The 22,207-nt window shown below is 41.1% G+C and overlaps 1 protein-coding gene across 2 annotated transcripts; it reads left to right on the top strand.

Annotated features, from left to right (window-relative positions):
• The first annotated feature begins 588 nt into the window (after positions 1-588).
• Positions 589-21,824, top strand: cab39l (calcium binding protein 39-like). 2 transcript variants are annotated; one of them, XM_030072810.1, is made up of 9 exons: positions 589-823; positions 13,052-13,184; positions 15,288-15,452; positions 15,947-16,065; positions 16,157-16,325; positions 17,778-17,837; positions 19,730-19,795; positions 20,622-20,765; positions 21,512-21,824. In XM_030072810.1, the coding sequence occupies exons 2-9, from the start codon at positions 13,083-13,085 to the stop codon at positions 21,689-21,691; spliced, it is 1,005 nt and encodes a 334-aa protein (XP_029928670.1). In that variant the 5' UTR covers positions 589-823; positions 13,052-13,082; the 3' UTR covers positions 21,692-21,824. The 2 variants fall into 2 exon arrangements, with proteins under 2 accessions (XP_029928670.1, XP_029928674.1); XM_030072814.1 differs by lacking the exons at positions 589-823; positions 13,052-13,184 and adding an exon at positions 14,835-14,990.
• The last annotated feature ends 383 nt before the right edge of the window (positions 21,825-22,207 follow it).

Raw genomic sequence — 22,207 nt, 5'->3', positions numbered from 1 at the left:
AAAGAAACGAGAAAGAAAAGTATCATATGAGAGTTAAAAAAAAAAAAAATCAATAATAAACATAGCTGTGATTTTAATCGCTTTAATAACTCCCAGTGGAAACGGATGATTTTGTGTTTTTTGTTTTTTCTTACTTGAAAGGGAGGTATGGAAGTTAACTAAATCAGCACGAAACATACAAAAACTGGTTGATTGTGTCTTCTTATTTGTTGGAAAATGTTTTGTGAATTTGGAAAGAAAAACTCTTTCATGGGTACTAACTAAAATATTGTTTTATGGTGAATGGCATTTCCTGAAGGAAGAATGCCTTGATTAAGGTTGAAATACTAGATGCATCAAAGGAAAAAAAGATATAGCCTAATAATAATAATATCTCAAAAAAGTCAAACTCACAGGCCACAGCGGTGTAAAACTCTTAAACTTGTCTCTTTTGAAAAGAGAAGTAAGTACAGTGGTATGGAGAAAAAAACATCCTCACATCACTGTTGTATTGTTGGATAAACAGTGTTTTTATGAATTCCTTTTTAATTGCAACATTAAAGGGGCGCGTGAGAGCTTTATTTTGAAAGCCCTAGCCGGAAGCCTCGCAGCTTGTTCCGCGAGCTTGACGGTGGCTGGAAAAGGACCAGATGGAATTCTGCGCTGCCTTCTTAACAGATTCCCCACATTTTAAATTGGACCGTAGACATTTTCCACTGACTCCCGTGTCGCCGGACAGCTCTGGCGTGAGCAGCGACACTCAGCTGGGAGGCTCGGCTACCTTGTGACTCGGGACAGAAGCGGCCAAGCGACAGAAAGAGAGTCTAGAAAATCTCTTCCCGCTGTAAGTATGGTTTCAGGCTACACTGTCGAAGAGCGGCGCCAGTAGCTTCACGGTAACGGGGAGGTGTTGTTGCCCTTGACAGGCTTTTCTAACTTCAGCCGGGCTGACGCGCACAAACGGCTGAAATGTCCACAAAAGCCGTCTCTCGTGTGCCCTTTTCGGCGGCGGGCTCTCACACGGTCGAGGCGAGTCGGCTGAGCGCTGGGAATGTGTCGGAGCGGAGCGGAGCGGAGCCGGAGGCGAGAGGGGTGTAGTCTGCCACAGCCACACCGTCTGCGCCTGTTTATGTGCGGCCTTATCGGCTTCAAACTGCCGGCTGGCGCCTCACGGCCTCGTTACAACCGCGCCGTCCACCGGCTCTGTATCTCCGCAGCGGCACAAACACACCGGGTGTCTATTTTTTTTCTTTCTTCAAATTAAGCAGCGCTTTCACTGCTGGGTTACTTTGTGTGAGCGACGTCAGGCTGGCCAGAATAAAAACAAAGTGACTTCCGGTCCGAGCGGCTGCGGTCGTTAGCTCGGTGACAGGAGGAAAATGTAAGAGCTGAAGTTCCCCTTCATATCTAATACAGTGAATAAACGGGCTGTTACAGTGGGTTATGGCAAGTCTATTGATACACTCAGCCCTCTGATATGATGTGTGTGTATATCCATCTGTCTACATATATATCTGCACCTGTCTATCTCGGTCTCATCTATCTGTTTATATCTATCCGTCTTGATATATGTACATTTTTGAATATAATTTTTTTTTTTTTTTCAGGAATAGACAAGGTGAAGTGGAATAACATGACTCAAGAATAACACCAACAAATAACATGAAATAGAAACAATCATATAAATAATACAATATAAATAAAACTAAGACAGGCAGGGAGAACTGTGAGGGGGAAAAGCACAACAGATGCAACAAAAGCAGCAAAGATAATTATTTCTGTGTTTATTGTTGTAATATTTTGTAGGATTAATGTGCATATTTCTACATAATGCACATACACTTTCTTCCGTTACAGATTTCTAAGGCACATTTTTATAGTACTTTTTCTGTTTCTCAAAATTTGATCCTTCTCTTGAGAATGGGACAACAGACCCAATTTTCCTCTGGGGATCATTAACTATTTCTGATTGTGATACTTGTATTGCAGTTGCCTCATATTCCCATGTGTATGGACATGGTTTAAGAAAGTGATTATAGTTAATATATAACATGATTGATACATGAATGAATTTTGTCATTGTTTCTATTATCATTCAGGCTGTTAATAGAGAGTCTTGGTATCTTGTGGACAAAATGTTGCTTCACAAACTCTTCCAACTTGCAGACAAAAGAAATTCTGAAGGAAACAACTAATCCTTGCAATTTTTAGTTGAATTTTGAATTTTGAATGTGGCAAATATTTGAGATACTAAAAACAGATGTGTTGGCAGTTTAGGTGGAAACAGGTCTTCAAAACTCCAGATTAGTTGAAAACTGTTGGTCCTTTATTGTGAAAGGAAAGGCAGGGTACTTCCGGTGCAGTATTGGCTGTTGGCAGCTAGCTTGACGCAGCAGAGGAGCTGTCAGACAGCAGGGCATACAGGCTGTCACATCACATCCTGGTAGGTGAGGCCTGTCTGTCTTACTGTAGTCACAATGCAGTCCATGTTTGTTCTTATGGACAGCTGGACACCCAGGTTTATGGAGGACACTGTCCCGGACGCAGCTGCAGCCACCCCCGAGCTTCCTGCACCTCGTCCCAGTAGTCATCATCATCATCACAGTGCAGCTTATGCTCTTTGTGATTTCAGACGAGCTAAGGTCTCTGTAATAACAGAAATGACTGTTGATGTTCGTCCAGTGGTGGAGTCCTGATGTTTGTATAGTGTAGCGTGGCTGTGTGTGTGAGCCTGCTGTGCAAGGAACTGAATGTACTCTGCAGCATCATGCCTTTTATGACCAAGTATTTCAGGAGGAACTAGAAAGATGGCACTTAGTGGAGTGCATACCTCCACCAACGCTCTGCAATTATCAGGCTCTGCCATTTCTGCATCACATAGTCCACCAAATGAAACTTTAGACAGTTCATGCTTTTAATTGAAGGAAATGTTTTTTTTTTTAGTAAATTCAAACATTAAACGTGTATTGTTGATTTACAGAGTATTTCTGCATGTTTTTGTGATAGGCCACACCCACCACCACACTCCCTTTTGACCAATCATCATGAAAAATTAAACAGGTCTTTTTTGCCCTATGACCAAGCTTTCCACAAAATTTTGCCGTATGATGCGAATCAGTTTGGAAATTATATGCCTTTTTGTGATGGGGGATGTCCGCCACTATCCCCCCATTTTGACCAGTCAGCATGAAAAGTGAATCAGCTCTGTCTTTGCTAATGACTAACCTTTCCACAAAGTTTTGTGCAAATCCATTCATAACTTTTTGAGACCTCCTCTTAACAAATAAACAGAGGGAGTGGGATGGAAACATAACCCCTGACAAACTCCATCGGCATAGGTAATAAAATGAACAGGTTAACCCTTACACTCTGTGCCTGTCCAGTCCCCAACTACACCAAAAGTTTATTATTACACCTTTAGATTAAATTATACATTAATGAGTAGCCATTTCAACTCTGATATAAACACTGTATGATGTAGTCATGGTTTCTTGGCTGAGACAGTACATTCAGTGTGGTATGTGATGTATTTTTGGCTATATATTTGGCTTGAAATCACAAAGGTGTTGTATGATGACTTTTAGTCCAGGCCCAGGCGTTGAGCTCCATGTCTGCCTTGGTGAAGCGAGTGTGTAGACTACAGTGGAGTGGGTCCTGGGTTAGGCTGGTGTCAGTGTTTGTTTGAGAGCAGAGTACTATAATAGCTCTGCTTCCTCTTTGTGACTAAGAGCACTGTCAGTCAGCCATCCCTTCCACTGAAAACTCACTGAGGAAATGTAAACATGTGGCTGACCAACTTTTCAGCTGTATCATCTTGCAAGTTCCCCATTTGCTGCAAAGTGTTAAACCACCTGACCTCTTCAGGCGTAGTTTTAAAGTCCAGCTGCTGTGTTTTGTGGGCTTTGTTTGCCTGCACAGAGTTGGCAGTAGATGCCGTAGATGCTGGCTCCTTTGAAGGTGACTGGACTGTGACTCAGGATTTTCAAATCCCTGCTCAGGGAACTTTCAGGTGGGCACCAAAGCCAGCAGAAGGTTTTGGAAGAGAGCTCTCTCCAGTGTGATAATGAAAGTGACTGATGAAAGCCACAGAGGTAATAGCTATACATTGAGTCTGCTGATTTAGTGTGTTTTAGTGCTGGCGGTGAAAGTACCACTTCACCACTGGAGAGGTTCTGTTAGTTTGATCTCCAAACACCGTGGAGAGTGTCTGTTGGCTGACATCTCCACCAACCAACACCATGAACGCTAAGCATGTTTGACAAGGGCAGGATCTGTGTGTGTGTCCTCCGCTCTCTCCTCTGTCATCATTTATTCATGACTCAACAAGGGCAGCTTTGCACTGGAACATGCAGCACACCACTCCGAGGGGTTAACTGTGGACCCCGTGTGAGGTTAAATGTCTTCTTCACTTGGGGTGGTGGCCCTGTGTGAAGACTCAGTTTCCAGTTGTACGGCACATTTGACATGGTCGCCTCTGCATTCCACACAGTCAACAAGAGAAACTGTGAAATCAGAGATGTGGCAGGACCAGTGAAATGCAAGGCAGCCGCTTGTCCTCCTGTCAGAGAGAAGTCCATTCATAACACTGTTGAATGCCTTTACGGCTCTACACGTGGGATTCCTTTGCAAAGCATTCCTTCATGCTTCAGATTAGGGATGAACAATATGGTAAAAAAAAAAATAACATTGTGATTAATTTTATAGGTGTTGGGATTGTGATTTTATTCATGATTTTTGTAGGAATTATCATTTTTGGATGAATTAATTTTGAACTGAAAAATGAAAAATCTATCAAAATGATGATGGCATATTTTTTCCGGTGTTTGCACCGAACAAACAGGTTTTGTTGCATCTATAAAATTGCATTTGTAGGCCAGCACATCTCAATTGCACTGCAATACTTTATTGGAAACAATGTTTTATTCCTATTTCTAAAGTGAGTGCATGCATGAATAACCAAATAAAAATTAAGCATAGATGCTTACTCTACGAGATCATTTTGTTTATGCATGTTGCATGTAAGTCAAACTCATCAAGTAGCTGTACCAGTGCAAAGATTTCCAAACTTTTTGATGCTCTGAACCCCCAAGTTGACTCTCATTAAACCGCAGCCCTCCACTTGAAGAGATTTTACCCTCGGGACTCTGATATGAAAATATATTTTGGTTTGTGGTAATGGAATTGCCTAGTTGTCATACTTGTCACATAAATTCAAAGTGGTAAGATAATAATTTGAAAACAATTAATAACATTCACATATTTTTGTGTCGTAGTGATATGTAGTGAATTAACCCTTTGAAACCTGAGCAAATTCTCTTGATATTTTTCAAAAACATAGGGAAAGGCAATTAGCAAATCAGCAAAAAATTACCTAAAAGAAAATTCACGAAACAACCAAACAGAAAATCCACAAAAATAACTTGAAAATTACTAGGTTTTTTTTTTTTTTAAATGACAAGAAGATTTTAGTTGTAATGATTAAAATGATGGACTTAAACGTCAGATCAGTGATGCTGGATGTGATTTCTCGTGTTTAAATGCTTGTGAATGCCTCTGACAAGCATGCAAACTACTCCACATTCTGCCGAGGCCCCCGGAAGACCCTCAGGGACCCCACTTTACCAGGCAGCGTGAAAGCTGCTTTTAGCACAGAGCAGGACATGTCCCGGCTCCAGAGGCCGCTGGTCCTGGCTGGATGACATCGATGGGTGACGGATCACGACCGTCACAGATCACTATCTTGCATCGCTGGCGCCGGGATGACCAGCATCACGGATCACAATCTCAATTCACTATCTTGCTACACCGGCCTTATGGCTGCAGTCACTCTTGATACACTGACTCAACATTGATTAGACTGCCAAAACACAGCCTCATGCTGCTGTGCTGATTTGTAGTTAAAGTGTGTTTTGCTGTTGCATGATGCCTGGATATGGGAATATGGGGCTTAGTGAGGCCTTAACAACCCTGAACTCTGATTTTCCCTTAAACCTCCATCAACAGTCAGATTTATCATTCCACTCACTCACGCAGCCTCCTCCTCCCATTTCTCCCAGAATTTAAAATCAAGATCTCACTATAAAGAAAAACAATATTTGAAAATACCACATAAAAGCAGGAAGTGTGAAAAATGTGCTGGTATTCACAGTGATAGATGGTAAGAAGTATAGATAATGTCTATGTTGAGTAAAACCTTCCTTCCTGACAGAGTAAACACTTGCAGTCCCAAGTCATTAAAGCCCTCCTAATGCACGCTGTGTAGGTCTTTTTTAATTATTCAGAATGTATCGAACGATTACTCAGCTCAGGTCTAGTAAAGACAGGACTGCAGGGCTCTGTTTACATAACTGCTTTTTACATTAAGCCCATATGTTGCAGCAAAGGTCACACTTATAGATAATCCACTAGAAATCCGCTTACAGCTGAAAATATCAACAGCAGTTGTATTCAGTTCTTCATAAAATCTACAGTCAGCTGGTCAGGGGAATTTATTGTGAATAGAAAACTAACACCTACACTTTTGTTGGGTTCCACCTAAAGTATTTTTTATAATATTTACAGGGTGAATCCAGGAGGAATTTCAGATATGGAATACGTCAACTTAACAAAGTATTTAGCATGTGCCCTTGATTGATTGAAAATACCTTTCACTGCAGGACAAAATACATTATTCTTGTAAAATTTGCATATGACATTTTCAGTACTCATTGACACATTTTGATACCTTTAATAATTGTAAAATCATTCTGGTTGCCAAAATCAAGTAAGTGCTAGCTCTACCGGTAATAATAATGCATATTATAATTACTATCTTCAATATGCATCAACTAATGTTGGAGTATATTGCACACAAGACAATCTGGCTATCTGAGGAATGAACTGAGGCAAATTTACCTCTAGATTCCTATGGGAGAAACTTAAACTCGCATGATTGACAACTTGTTTGGCTTGCTTTCAAGTAAATATGGCAAAGAGTTGCAGCTAAAATTGAATGTCAACAATGCAGATGGTTCTTTAGAGATTAGCTGTTTGACCATAATCCTGCCTTTTTGTTGCGTCCTTGTTGCTGTTTAATAACTGTATTCCAGGGTTTGTAGATCTCAGATGATTACAGCCAAGACACCAATTTTTGGGGCAACGTGGAACCTTTTCCTTTTAGATTACACTGGGGAGGAGCTGCTAGCTGTGTGTGCTCCAACCCAGCAGGAACAAGATTAACTCCATTACATAACATTTAGTCAGACTTAGGTAGCTACCAGTGAAAATTAAGGCTTTAGTTTTTGTCAGGACCCAAAGATGATTTAAAATATAATTTAATAACAGCTGACGTTTCTGACAGGTTTTATAAGTTGCCATACATTTTTCCACAAGGCCCTGCTTTGTGACCTGAGTACAGGGTGTGTCTTTTAATCCTGCCAACTTCACACACGCCGACTGGCTAATTAAAGTTACTATTAAACTGGTGTAGCCCTGACGAATTCTGATGATAAGGTGAGACAGAAGAAGCCTTGTTGTGTTGTCTGTTTTACAGTTCCACACATTTCTGTCCAGGCTGATTCGCCCTAGTCATCCACTAAATCATGCAAGGGTCATATGCATAAACTCAAAGACCCCCTTCACACCTGGGATTGGGTGAACAGATTGTAATTCGATTGAATGAATGAGATGTCAAGACAAGATCTTTCACTGGATTTAAATGTTACCAGAGGAGGTGAAGTGTGAGGCAATCTGCATTTTTGCAAAGGAAATGGAAATCTGGTTCCAGTGTGTATACTAGAGACAGATTACAAGGTCAGGTGTAAGAGTAATCCTGCTGAATCATGTTTAGACACAACCTGGATACAAGCTGTGTTAATGTGTAGGCACAAAAAGAGCTACTTAGCGTCAGTCATTAGGCTCTAATGGAAATAAGGACTTGATCATTTCTTAAAGGCTTTAAAGGCTTTTCTTGGCTTAAGGTGGACATTTAATAACGCTAATATCTCCAGCTGATTCTGATGATGTGAGTGAAATGTTTAATGCAGTTAGCAGCTTGCACACAGTATTTTAGAGCAGTGGTTTTCAAAATGGAAATATGTAAGGGGACCCCTTATATCAAGAGATATTATGGATTTGTGCTCAGGCTTCAAACAGGGCTCCTCAGCTTATTGGAAGTCAATTTGAGAGTCCAGGAGATGCAAAACTTTTAAAACCCTTTTTTTAGAGTTTCACTGGTGTTTCCTTGGAGTTACCAAGTGATTTGTTATTGTATGTTGATCGATGTGAATTAGCAGTGTGCATTTTGAGCCAAATCTCATAGTATTTGTCAGAGTAACACCACCATGAACAACATGTAGAGTGTTTAGAGCATGACACTGGAACTGTCTTGGTCAGAACCCCGTTTGAAACCCTGCCGCCTCAGCTATAGGGGTGAGCTCTGCCAGTCAGTGTCAAGGAAACTGAAGCTGAGCTGAGGCTCTTTTGTCAGGTGAAAACCTTGTGATTCCAATTACGGCTGTTTTCATGTTTCTGCTGGTGTTGGCCCCTTGTTGCACCACCCTTGTATAATTTGAAAAACGAATGTTCTTTGATAAAAGAAAAAATTAAGACTGTACCCTGATTTGTGAACTAGATCACATTCTAGAGAAACTACTTTTAAAGCTTTCTCCTTCTTCAGGGAAATGTTTGTCATGCACAGTAATTTCATCAAATCTTTGCTTCATTCTCTCATTGTTGCTCTCACGACATCAGCCGCTTTCTTGTTAATACTTGTTACTCAGAACTGTGGAGGAAAGTCTACAAATGAAAGTGTAGTCATTATCTCCTCACTGTCACATCAGTGTAGCTGTGTCTTTGCATGGTCAGTCCTCTTGCTCTCAAACTCACTTATTTTCTTAGTTTGGACACAGAAATGATAGAGTACATTTTGAGTTAAACATTGGTCACATTTGTGAAGGTTTGTGTTGGTGTCTCTAATTCTGTACATTTTGACACTGCAATTTCCAAATTTTCTGCAAATGAATATCAGCCCTAAGTATCTGTTATCTTGTCCTGATAAATCAATCTCAGGCGATCCCTTGCTTGCTGCCCCTCGTGGACAGCTGGTTTAAACCCAAACAGGAGTCAAGGCATTGATGGGACAGAGGATGGGGTGGAAGGAGTGTAGAGAGATGGAGGGGGAGAATAGGTGCAGGCTGGCTGGAGAGAGAGGGAGGAATGAAGGGAGGGAGGCTGTGAGTGGGAGAACAAGTGGGGGTAATGCCCTCATGTTCCAGGCGAAGGATTAGCAGTCACAAGTTCTCCGCCTGGTCCCGACCTGGCCTGCATTCTGAGGACCACTGCTCCTTTTTGGATTCTCGAAAAGCTTGTTACACACACACACACACACACACACACACACACACGCCTGTACATTTTCTCTTACATTTGCTCACACACCAACTAATTAACAGCAATGCCAGGCAGAATCTGAAAATTCTTTTTTTTTTTTTTCTTGTAAATTCTTACTTGGGTTTTTAAAAAAAGTCACTGCTTGTAGATTATACTTGGTCAAAATGCATTGTGTGAGTTGTGTATGTGCTTTAAATCAGTGGTTCTCAACTGGTGGGTTGTGGTCCAAAAGTGAACCGCATGTCACCTCTGAGTGGAACATAGGCATATAGGGAAAAAATATTCAGATTCAGTATAAAACTATGACACCTAAACAGTTTTACCCTTTGAAACCTGAACAAACCCTCTTGTTGTTTTTATGGGGGAGAAATGGGGGGAAAAATACAAGAACATTTTTTAAATTTTCATTTTCATTTCCAAAAAAATTCCATCCTCAATGGACAAAGTGGCAATTTTTAATTTTTTTTTTGTTGAAAGAAATAAAGTAATAAGTAAATTCAAATCTGCCTGCAGGGAGTTAACAGTGAAGCATGGTGGATGACTTTTGCAAAGGTGAATGGGTGTTAAATGAGCCTGTGTGTGGACCGTGACTGAGCGGCTCTGGGTGGATGTGGAGCCGGGGGCCATGCCAGCTGAGAGCCACCGCTGCACATCCTGCATGACTCAGTGGTACGAGGCATGACTCGAGCCCCGCCGCGGTTGGGGGTTTGATTCCCGCTGGGCTCAGCCATGCTGAAACTGTGCAGGAACACTCGCTGGTTTGGTGCTGTGGATGAAAGTGCCCACCAAATGGCATTTCTAATATCACTTGTTTGCGTGTTCATGTGCAGGGACATGGCTGGGTTGCAGCAGAACATTAGCCTACATCTGCCTTCTTCACTGTTGATCCCCAAACACTCCATGACATTATCACCACTGCGGGGCAAAATAAAAGGTTAATGCTACTCAGATACTGTGAAATCAAGCAAAACTGATAGACTACTTCATATAAAATCAAAAAAGTGACCTAGATCTCTATCGTTGACCTCAGTGCCCCAAAACATACACATTTGAGCTAACTTGTCAGTGCATCATCTTTCAGTGCCTTATTAAAGTTAGAATCTAATGTATTTGCTCAGGTGTGAGTCAGATTTTGAGTGTTGCATGAGTCAGACTGCTGATTTGATCAGGGTGCTTTCAGGTAAAAGGATTATGGGTGTGTGCTATGGACCCTGTGGACCGGTGTCGAACACCCTGCAAAATCAATACACACCGTGCACTGTTTGCCGTACACTCATCAAACCTGCACATTGTGATGGAGGAAAGTGACCTGGGTCAAGCTCTAGTGAAACCTTTCAGCATTTGCTTTAATCTGCTCTGGAGTAGCAGAGGGGTCTGATACGGACAAAATGTCATACCTCGATATTTCTGCCAAACATTTCGATAGCGATCCAATATAAGATATGTGAGTGGTTTCACACTTTCCCACAAATTTTATATGTAGCAACAGTGAAAATGAAGCATTCTTCAAAAAACAGCACAAAAACAAAGGATTTTATTGATCAGAACAGACCAGTCACTGTCTTAGGCTGCATTAAAATAATAAAAAATCAAATCAAACATTCTGCTGCAGCCTCTGCTTCAACACAGTGTTTCAACAACATTTTATTAAATATTGAGTAAAAATTGAGCATTCTTCAAAAAAAAGCATAATGATACCAAGTGGATGTAGAAAATTCAGTAACTTCACAAAATATTTTATTGATCAGAACAGACTAATCAGTGTCTTAGACTAACCAAAACCCTAAATTTGATATCTGCCATATTGTTGCCTTTTGAGATATGAATGCTCATGTCTAGATAACAATATGATAGCGCTCAGCCCTACCAGAAGGTGTTCTGAGAGGGCAAATACTATATTATTTTATTTATCTCTTTATTTATTAATTGACAAAGAATGCATATACACAAAAACAAAACATCTAAATCTAAATTAACAAATTGCATAACATAAAATAAATGTACTAATATATACTTATACTAAAAAACTAAATAAATAAAAATATTAAAAAATCATGGCAATCATAGATAAAGTTTTTGTCTATGCATCACTCCTCAACACAACACAGAATAAAAATTCTAACAGTTATAACCCCACCTTTATTTAAATAATAAGAAGAAGAAGAAGAAGAAAGATGCTTAGGATCAGTCCAAAGGAGAGTGATCAATACACATGTATTAATAGGATTAGAAATTTTTGAGAATTTTGTGGCAGGTTTTAGCCCATTCATTTGTCCAAACACAGTTTATTGGTATCATCCAAATACTTAGTGCTTAATGTGACACTTATTTAACTCTCCAGCACTGCAGAAGGACAAAGCAAAACCGTTGAACCCAGACCTTGGTTTGGGATTATCAGATATCTCTCTAATTGTCTAATGTCTAAATAACATGAATTGTGTTTGTGCAAGTGGTCTGATTATCTTTTGAGGCCGCCGACACCCCGTCGTCGCTGGTGGTCTCATACCGTCCTCGTGTTTTGATCTCAGTTCCGTGAAGGCTCTGGTGTCAGAGGGGCTGCAGCTGATGGTCAAGTTCTCAGGCGTTCCCAAGTCCAAGCTCTGTGCTGTGTGTTGGTGGTCAGACTCGAGATGACTTTGGAATGTGTGTCTGAGGTGCTAGAGGAATCTTGAATTACATCACACAAGCACACACACACACACACACACACACACACACGTAGAAAAACATGTTCTTACTTCTGGTTGAGCAGCCCTTTGTTGTGTTGTCATACCAAGCGGTTGAGGAAAGAGCAGTGTTTAGACCAAAGAGGTTTAGAATCCCACCCATTCCAGGAATTCCTCATGATTGGTCAATTATTGTCCATTTGGCTTAGTTCAGTAAGTAAAGTAGGATTGACTGATATAGGGTTTTGATAGTGCTATTTTTGGTTGCATAATGATGTATTTTGGATTGATAACTGATTTTTGCACTAATATTCACTATCTTTAGATTTGACCAGGTTTGTGTAGAAAAAGACAACTGTAGAACTCCACCCAACTTTTATTCTTGTCAGTGTGCAAGAGCCTGCAAGCCAGTATTCAGACATGTAAATAGTAGTTCTCAGTGGTCCAGTTCACCTCCCTCAGGCTCTGACTGACTGACCACATCACATTTTTCCATCTACAACATGAGTGAAGGCTCAACACAGATTACTTTTCCAAGAATAGTGCTAGTTTACGAGATATTCCCTGGTGAAGAGTTGAGCAGTATGGGAAAGAACCTGGAGCTAGACTTGAACCCAGTGAGCTTAGAGGTGCTCAGAGTCATCAGGCTGGTGTGCTCAACACAAAACTAGCCTTCAGCTGGGGGATCTAGGTTCAGGTAGAAAGCAGCAAAACACACGTTTTTATAAGCTGAACAAATTCACTCGATTTCTGTGAAACACATGGGGAAAAGGTCATGAGCATATTGGCAAAAAAATTACGGGAACATAAAAAAATTAGAAAGAAAAATATTTTGCCAATTAATTCAGGGACATAAGTTGAAAAACAAAATTCAAAACATAAAAAAAGAAAATTCTTTTGGACAGTTACGATTAAACACAAAGGCCCCCAAGTGACTTTTTGCCTAGGGCCACAAATGTCTAGTGATGGCACTGTCCAACAAGTCACTGACTGCTCTTTCATTTTTTGTGTGTGTGTGTTGTTGGTGTGTTGGCCAGGTCCTAAGGCAAGTGTGTGTGTCCATCCACCATGCCGCTGTTTGGTAAATCCCATAAGAGTCCAGCAGACATCGTCAGGACCCTGAAGGAAAACCTGGCCATCCTGGTCAAACAGGACAAGAAGACTGACAAGGTAGGGGTGGACAGATGTGGATGTGTGTGTATGTGTGTGTATGTGTGTGTCCCTACATGCTAGGGTGTCCAGGGGCCCCAGGGTGACAGCCCTCTGTGAAAGTGGAGCACAGAACAGCCTGGCCTTGTCATCTACTGACACTTCACTGTCAAGACACTTTATCTTCTCTCTCTCTCTCTCTCTCTCTCTCTCTCTCTCTCTCTCTCTCTCTCTCTCTCTCTCTCTCTCTCTCTCTCTCTCTCTCTCTCTCTCTCACACACACACTCACACACACACACACACACACACACACACACACACACACACACACACACACACACACACACACACACACACACACACACACACAGGCAGTTGCTTGCCCACTCCATGCTAAAGCCAGTGGCAGGTTTCTCTTTCTTGTCTCCATCTGTTGAGTTGTCCCTCATCCTCCTCTTAATCTCAATTAATCTTTAATGCATTTCTCATGCTGCAGATTGACTTTTATGTAAGAATCCTGTGGCTCAAATATGATGACACTGATAAGGCTGGTGTCAGTATTGGATGTCACATTACAACACAATGCAATTCTGGCTCACTGGCGACATCATCAACATAAAACATCATGCAAGAGTATGTGTTATCTTGCCATCATAGGGCGATTCAGCCACGCTGATACATACTTCAGTAGATCTCAGCAGTCCATACAAATTCATACCCAAGAACTCAAAACAATTCTCTCATTGTGTGTCATTATCACATGAAGAGGGTTATCAAAGATTCAGATCATACTAGACAGAGAGATCATGTACTCTGCTCAACAACTGCTACAGCCAATCAGGAAAAGGGGTTTACTACACTGCAGTGAAGTTTCATATCACAGCTATAGAGTGACTGACTTACATTTGTTCTGGCTGAAATTTAAGATTTGTCAATTTTACAAAAGTGACGCTTCAAGAACCATATCAGTAGCTTTGCATCTTTAGCTCAATATCTACCGCATATAAACTTCATGTGACTGCTAATCTTTTCCCAAAGCAAGCAGTCGTGTTATAAAACTGCCATAGCATTTTTCCTTCCTTTATCCAGCCATTGGTTTCCTTTCACTCCAATACGATAGTGAACTTTCAGAGACTTCAAACTTTCTTCACACCAGTATTCCATCACCGTAATAAAGTCGTCCACATTAGTTTTCCTAAAAAGTGAAACACTCCCTCTGCCAGAGAAAATAGTTCTCAAGGAAACATATGCTTTACACAGCCAATTATCAGCTCTGTGTTTATGAGTAACCACAATTTTGTGAGCAACAGAATCAGAACATTATAAGATGGATGTTTCAACCAAATATCTGAGTTTGCAAAATTTGTTACAATGTAAAATGTGGGCAAACTGTAGTAAGAAACACTGAAACATTCAAAATCACTTGTATGGAATGAATTGGCACAGTTCATAACATTTAGTATTGGTCTGTTATAAAACACATTGTATAATAGTCCATCAAGTAAAATAATAGATATAATGACGAATGATAATATTCAATGGGAATAAAGCCAACCATATCTGATGGATAGGTTATTTTCTCACAAAATTAGATCAGACCCTTTTCACAGCAAGCATAAACACAGGTGTTTCCAATGACATTAATGAAGCTTCTGTTCCATTCAGGTGGAACAGAGCCAGGCTGCTGCACCAGAAACACTCTGCTGCACTTAAAAGGAATGGAACCTCAGCTAATGTCGTTAGTAACACCTGTGAAAGTGGCCGCTGTGGAAAAGGTCTATAGGTTAACAGATGAAGAACAATGCCATTGGGATGTATGATTGCATTGTATGTACCTATGGCATTTGTACATTGTATGATTACATACAATTACAAGTGTCTACGTCAGGAAGCTTCATTTTCTGGTCCACGTGTATCTCAAGTGTTTGCACTGTGTGTATTGAATTGTTGAACAAGACAAACCTCAAGCCTCAGGTCACAAAGTGACTTGAGGAGGGGCAAGATGAAGGAAGACTGACACATGATGGAATGTCGGCAATAAGGAAGACTGTGGACTCAAGCCGAGGTTATTGTTTTCTCCCATCCCATTTTCTCCACCTCTTTTCTGCCCTCTCTCCTCTCCAGGCGTCTGAAGAGGTGTCAAAGTGCTTGGTGTCGATGAAGGAGATCCTGTACGGGAGCAACGACAAGGAACCTCACACTGAGACGGTGGCCCAGTTGGCCCAGGAGCTCTACAACAGTGGCCTGCTGATATCACTGGTAGAAAACCTGCAGGTCATAGACTTTGAGGTGAGGAGAAACAAAGAGTGCAAGATGGACAGCCGAATGGTTGGAGTGTTAAAACTGCAGTTGACTTTTTTTTTATATATAAAATGGAAATCATAGACCAACAGCGGATAAAGAGCATCAGAAAATTGACCTTATCTGGGCTGCCCATTTTCAGCATTGTCTTTTCAAATTCGACTTCATACCGAAGTACAAGCTGGCTTAGATAAGTCCCAAACCAAACATGCACAATGCATATATGGACAAAACTTGAGTACCTAGCTCACTGGCCTTGTCATAAAATGAAGTGTAAAAAGAAAAAAGCAAGAGGCTTGTGTATTTTCATTCAAAGCTGACAGACTTGGAAGGCTCATACTGTGGATCCGTTGCTAGACATTGCACCACAAGGACAAAAGCAGCAAGATGCAGTGTACCCTTTGCCTAGGAACATACCATGGATAGCAGTGCTTGTGCTTGTGTACCTTATTGTGTGTTTTTGTGTATGTGTATGTTTCCAGGGGAAGAAGGATGTGTGTCAGATCTTTAACAACATCTTGAGGAGGCAGATTGGGACAAGGAGCCCCACCGTCGAATACTTCTGTTCCCATCAAGAAGTCCTCTTTATACTGCTGAAGGGGTAAAATACACACACACACACAAACACACACACCATCCAACGGCTTGCAAAGGGGTAGATAATACATAACTCACTGTTTCTCTCCTGGAAGGTACGAGACACCCCAGGTAGCGTTGAACTGTGGGATCATGCTGAGGGAGTGTATCCGCCACGAGCCGCTGGCCAAGGTGGTTCTTCACTCGGAGCATTTCCACAGCTTCTTCAACTACGTGGAGATGTCCACCTTCGACATCGCCTCCGACGCCTTCGCCACCTTCAAGGTACCTCAGGCTTTCCCGCTCTGCTCAGCCTGATGAAGATTTTGTTCTGCTTGTTTCTCTCTGCAAACTTGGTCTTGGCTTTTTCTCTAACATGAGAACATTTTGGCCAGTCTTATGGTACACTCACACCAGATCTGTCAAACGAACATGACGATGAGCTGGAGCCCCAACCAGTCTGGTTTATGTGCGGCTTGCTTCTTCATTTTCAAATCATAAGAAAATCAGCAATTTTTATCATTTTCCAGCTAAACAGAACACTAAAATATTTTTCTGACAAACATTTGAGGCAAGACTTACACAAGGCTGTTGCCGTATCTCGACTTTGATTTGATGCTGCAGTGTTCAGTGTGCCGCTGCATCCCCAGCTCTGCATAGACAATAAATAGAACACATCCAACTGACAAACATCGACACAGCTGCTGTGCGTATACCATTACCTACCAGAGTATTCAGTGTATCGATGAGGAGACTGACTTACACTTTTGAGGTTGAAGGGCAGCAGCTCCCCAGAACAAACTGTGGTTTTCAAAAGAAGCTCATGAGTTGTTCAGAAACAAGATTAACACATTTTACATGCGTCCTTGTCAAAAGCTTTTTGGGGTGATGCTAACATTTCCTTCATTATGCCGTTTGTTTTTGAGTGCATATGTTTTTTTGGAAGCACCCCTGTCCTGAAATAAAGGAACTGGGCTGCCAATCTACAATGTCCTAAAGTTACTTATGTGTTGAGGTTACCTTTACGCTTTCTCTACTGCTTGTTGCACTCAACTCAACCCATGAGTTGTGTTCTGGTAAACATGTTAAAAGCTTGATAAAAATAGTTAGAACAAAATAATTACATAGTGAAAAGCAATATCTGAACACATGAACCATAACTCTCCTGATATGTGTTTGCTTTGGTCTCAAGAAGACAGTCTCTGGGTTGACGCTCCACTTACTGTTTGCCCTATTAGTCTGTTTGCCGTGCAGAAGTCTTGCATGCATTGGTCAGAAGTCATGGAAACAGAATGAGTGCAGACAACATGAAGCCATTACGTTTGGGAAGACTGGCAGTCGTCCTGCTTTGCCTCTTACCAAACACACTTGGACAGTGTTGCTCTGCACAAACACTTGTTAAAATTCCACCTGTCAACAAAGTGTTGATCCAGCCTTCCAAAAGATGTGCTGAAATGGCTGGAGAAGGCAACTCAGTGCATTCTTATCATAACCTGTAATAATGATAAGCAGTATGTTTGGTTCAGTCTGTGCCGTTGGGTTGAATCAGGGCTGGACTGTGCTCTCACTGCAGTCGAAGCACACTTGGGTTCGTTTGGACCTGGACCAATCACAAACAGTCTTGGACCGGTTGTTGCAAGTGCAATTGTTTTCACACCTGTCCAAATGAGCCACACTAAGGATGTAAATGCCTCTCATCTGTTCATGTGCCTCATTGATTTACTTTCTCTTTCTCAGGATCTTCTGACAAGACACAAAGTGCTGGTGGCTGAATACCTAGAACAGAACTATGATGCTGTGAGTGACCTCACTGACACACACACACACACACACGCACGCTCATAGTTGAAACGTGGCAGATAATAAAATGTGAATGAGTGTATTTCCAGCAGCTGGTTAAAGCAAACAAAAAACAGGCTATTCTGAATGTCAGAAGACTCATCCACAAGAAAAATGGCTTCTTCCAGGAACTGATTAGTACTGGGGAAAGTTGTTTTTGCTCTTTTCGTGGCATCTGCAGACACAAGCAGGTGAAACTCAGGACAATATTCTCCATGAAGACGTATCCATTAGAGACAGAAGCTACTTTTTAACTGTCATCTTCTGTTTTAACTCTACCCAACTTAGAGATCTGGTTTTGAACTACCAAACCAGGTTACCAGGTGGAGGTTTTTCACCATCGCTGCGCTGCATCCTTGACCACATAAACAAACATTGTTTTACGTCACACATACGCACACACAACACCCACTTTTAGCCAATCGGTGCTATTTGGAAGCAGAAACACACAACAGTGCTTTGGCTGAATGTTCGCCACTGCCCACTGCTCTAAATGAAGGCTTGAGTAGGAGGACCCGAGAGAGGAAACACACACACACACACAGACACACACACGTCTGTACCCAGCTCAGGTATCAGTCACTGCTCAATGCTGGAGTCATCGATCTAAAAAAAAAAAGGTTTATCTCACTGACCACACTAGGTCCCAGTCATTCCCCAGGCCTCGTGAACGTTCAATAAGCCATTGTAGACAAGAAGAAAGAAGGTCTTGACTAATACATCAGGCAAAAAAATTCCAAGAACTCTGGAAAACATAAAAAAATAGTCCCTGTCAGCATCACAGCTTCTCTAGATACAAGGCACTGCTCTATGCTGTCAGCTCCATCCAAGCAGAGGGGCGCCTTTCATACTCAGAGGGCCCTCAGGGGCCTCAGTTTGCAAAGCCCTTTCACCTGGATGTGGTCTGTTGACAGATGTATGTATGCCAGTGTGGATATCTGTCGGGGGATGCTGCTTCAAAGCATCAAGCAGCATCAGATTTCAAATTTAACATGAATGCAGTTAAAAAAAAAAAAAAAAAAAAACCCTCAGATGATCTGTTAGGAAGCATGGCAGTGTGTTAGGGAGTTTATCCAAATTCATATTTGCATCATGATTCAAGAAGTTAAATTACTTTTTTGCCATTTTTGTGTAGTTAACAGCTGAAACTATAAGCAGTCACTCTTTGGGGGTAGCAACAGTAGCAGCTTACAGTTCTCACTAGCTTTATGGTAGCTTCGTTATTTAAAAAATAGCGTGGCTTCCCTGTAGCAAAACACTCTTTCCACCATGTAGAGGCGTAGCATGACCAAACACGACATTACTGCCAGTCCCTGAGGACGATGCAATCTGATGAGGAAGACCCGACTCCCGACTCACGGCACTTTTTTGCCCCTAAAGTCGCCTGTCAGTCAGGCTTCAGAAGCAGTGCCATGTTGCTGCCCAGTGTGATAGTGACACCTTGTGGTGACTGTTTGGAAATGATTGCTCATTTCAAAACATTTATTTAATAAAAGGTGACATTAACAAACCCACCAAACTTCCCCCTAAAGAAAAAAAAACACACCGCACCATCAGCCAGTCTTGAGGGAACCACATTTTAATTTCGTTATACAACCTGTTGTATAATGACGAATAAACTTCCTTGTGTTCCTTGTGTTATTATAATGTAATTTACTTTGAATGGAACTAGACTTGATTCCATTGTAGAGCCTTTATAAAGACCTGCTCAGCTGGAGGACAGAAGCCTCACACTCCACCTCCTGCTGATGTTTAAAGACTGTTAGCTGAAGTTGTGTGCCGGGCTCTGTGTTACAGGATTAGTGCGTCTTACTTGCATAATAAACTATGTTTCTTTCATGTCATTGCAGGTGTTTGCAGATTATGAGAAGCTGCTGCACTCTGAGAACTACGTCACCAAGAGGCAGTCACTAAAGGTTTGGCTTTATGTGCCGCAGAGCGTGGACTTGTAGCCGAGGGCAGCCACTCCCTCATGTCATAGACAGATAAGAGACATGCAGACATTCAAACTGTACAGCAAACTTAGACTGAATGTGATGGACTGGGATTGAAGGTGTTATCATTATTAGTATTATTATCATTATTACATTGGATCAGATTGGTAGAATAGATCAGTGGTTTTCAAAGTGGGGTCCTTGAGTGTCTTCCAGTGGGTCCTCAGCAAAATGAGCACTAGTTTAATTTCACTTTCATTCAGTAGAAATTGTCTCACCATAATCTAACAATGTTTGAATGTTTCTTTTTAAGAATTACAGCTACTTTTCTTGTAAGTTATAAAGATTAGATCAGTGATGCAGGATGGTCAGATTTCTTGTTCAAATGCTTGTGAATGAGCATTGAATACTTAATTCAACACAAACCAATGTAGCTGTGGCTGTCAGGGTCCCTAAAGGGGAACATCACTCCAGATTGGGCATGCTGCTTATTTACAATCAACTTGGGGGTCTACAACAAGCAAAAGTTTGGAAAGCCCTGTATTAGATGAGAGCTGGTTATAAATTCAGTTTTCCTACTTCAGATTCAGTGAACATGGGACTTTTCTTCCAGTAGCTTTGTCATATTTTCAAACTTCCCAGCAGATGGAGTGTCACTGAACATCACATCAGTATGTTGTTTGCATCGTCTCCACAGTTAATATGCACACACAGAGGATTTGCAAAAAAGACTCATCTCTTTTCCATTCATTGTGTGTGTGTGTGTGTGTGTGTGTGTGTGTGTGTGTGTGTGTTTGTTGTCGTCCAGCTTCTGGGGGAGCTGCTGCTGGACCGACATAACTTCACGGTGATGACGCGCTACATCAGCAAGCCCGAGAACCTCAAGCTGATGATGAACCTCCTGAGGGACAAGAGTCCCAACATCCAGTTTGAGGCGTTCCACGTCTTCAAGGTAAACTCAGCCAGGAAAACTCTCTCACTCACAAAGCAGGGTTTGGTTTTTTGATGATTTTTACATTGCCATGCTGATGCTGGCTTGATATTTTGTGATGAATTTAAATCAGTTTAATAAAGATAATTAATTTAAAAAATTAAACGACAATAGATTAGTTGCATCAAATTCAGAATCATACAGAATATTCATTCTTGTAAAATGTGACATCCTTTTATTTTCTTTTATTTTGTCTTAAATTTTAAATCTATTTATTTTTTTTTAATTAAAAGTTCTCACCATTTTACATCCATTACAATAACTGTAATTTTTTTCAAGAACTGTAATAACTATAAATGAGAAATGAAATTTAACTAAATAATTAACTGAATTAAATTCACACAAACTATATGAAACTATTTTCTGTATATTCTGATGCAACAAATATGTTGTAATTTTACTGTAATTTAATATTGTTACTTATTATTATTATTATTATTATTATCACTATAATTTTGATTTGATTTAACTTAAGGACAGAATAGTGATTCTGGGTCAGCATGGTGATGTAAACATCAAACGAAACAAAACAAAAAAGTGGTTTTCTTTGAGTGCCCCTCCGTAACAGTTTGGATTGGATTGGATTGGAGTGCCTTGCTCATGGAGCCCTGGTGCAGCCGCCACGCTCTCTGCAGCAGGAGCCTGAGCACAGTGTGCGATGCTGCTGCTGCTGCTGCCTCTCAGTTCTCTGCTGCTCCTGTCCTCAGGTGTTTGTGGCGAACCCCAACAAAACGCAGCCCATCATCGACATCCTGCTCAAGAACCAGACCAAACTAATCGAGTTCCTGAGCAACTTCCAGAAGGATCGCACGGACGACGAGCAGTTCAACGACGAGAAGACCTACCTAATCAAACAGATCAGGGATCTGAAGAAGCCGGCCTCCTAGAAGAGCGTCCCTCCTCCTGCCCTCAACCCTAACTTTTTATTGATAGGAAGTCATAGAAAAAAAAAAAAAACGCATTAACAATAATGGTTATTCTATTTAAAAAAAAAAATCTTCAAGACATTATTTGTCTTTTCTTCTCTCTTTGTTGGTTCATTAAAAAAAATGAGCAAAGAATAGTTCTCAATCACTGATGTTTTTTTTTGTAAGATTGTTTTTTCATGATTTTTTTTTTTTTTTTTTTTTTTTTTTTTTTTTTTTCATCTGTAGCGTGTAGTGCCACAACTCATGCTGTTGGAGGCGGTTGATTTGCCCTGTTGGGAGAACCAATGGTCATAAAGCTTCAGCCAAAATAGTCCCAAGGCTGGCAGAGAGGGACAAATAAGACGTGGGACCATTTTTGGAGTTTGATCTCAGTTGCTCGTGTCTGCTGTCCTCCTCACCGCAGAGGCTCAACGTCTTTCTCTCTTTACGTCCTGCTGCAGATCTGGCACATTTACATCCTAAGTGAACCAAAAG

Source organism: Myripristis murdjan, chromosome 2 (assembly GCF_902150065.1).
Source record: "Myripristis murdjan chromosome 2, fMyrMur1.1, whole genome shotgun sequence".
NCBI lineage: Eukaryota > Metazoa > Chordata > Actinopteri > Holocentriformes > Holocentridae > Myripristis > Myripristis murdjan.
This window is presented reverse-complemented; position numbering and strand designations above follow the sequence as displayed.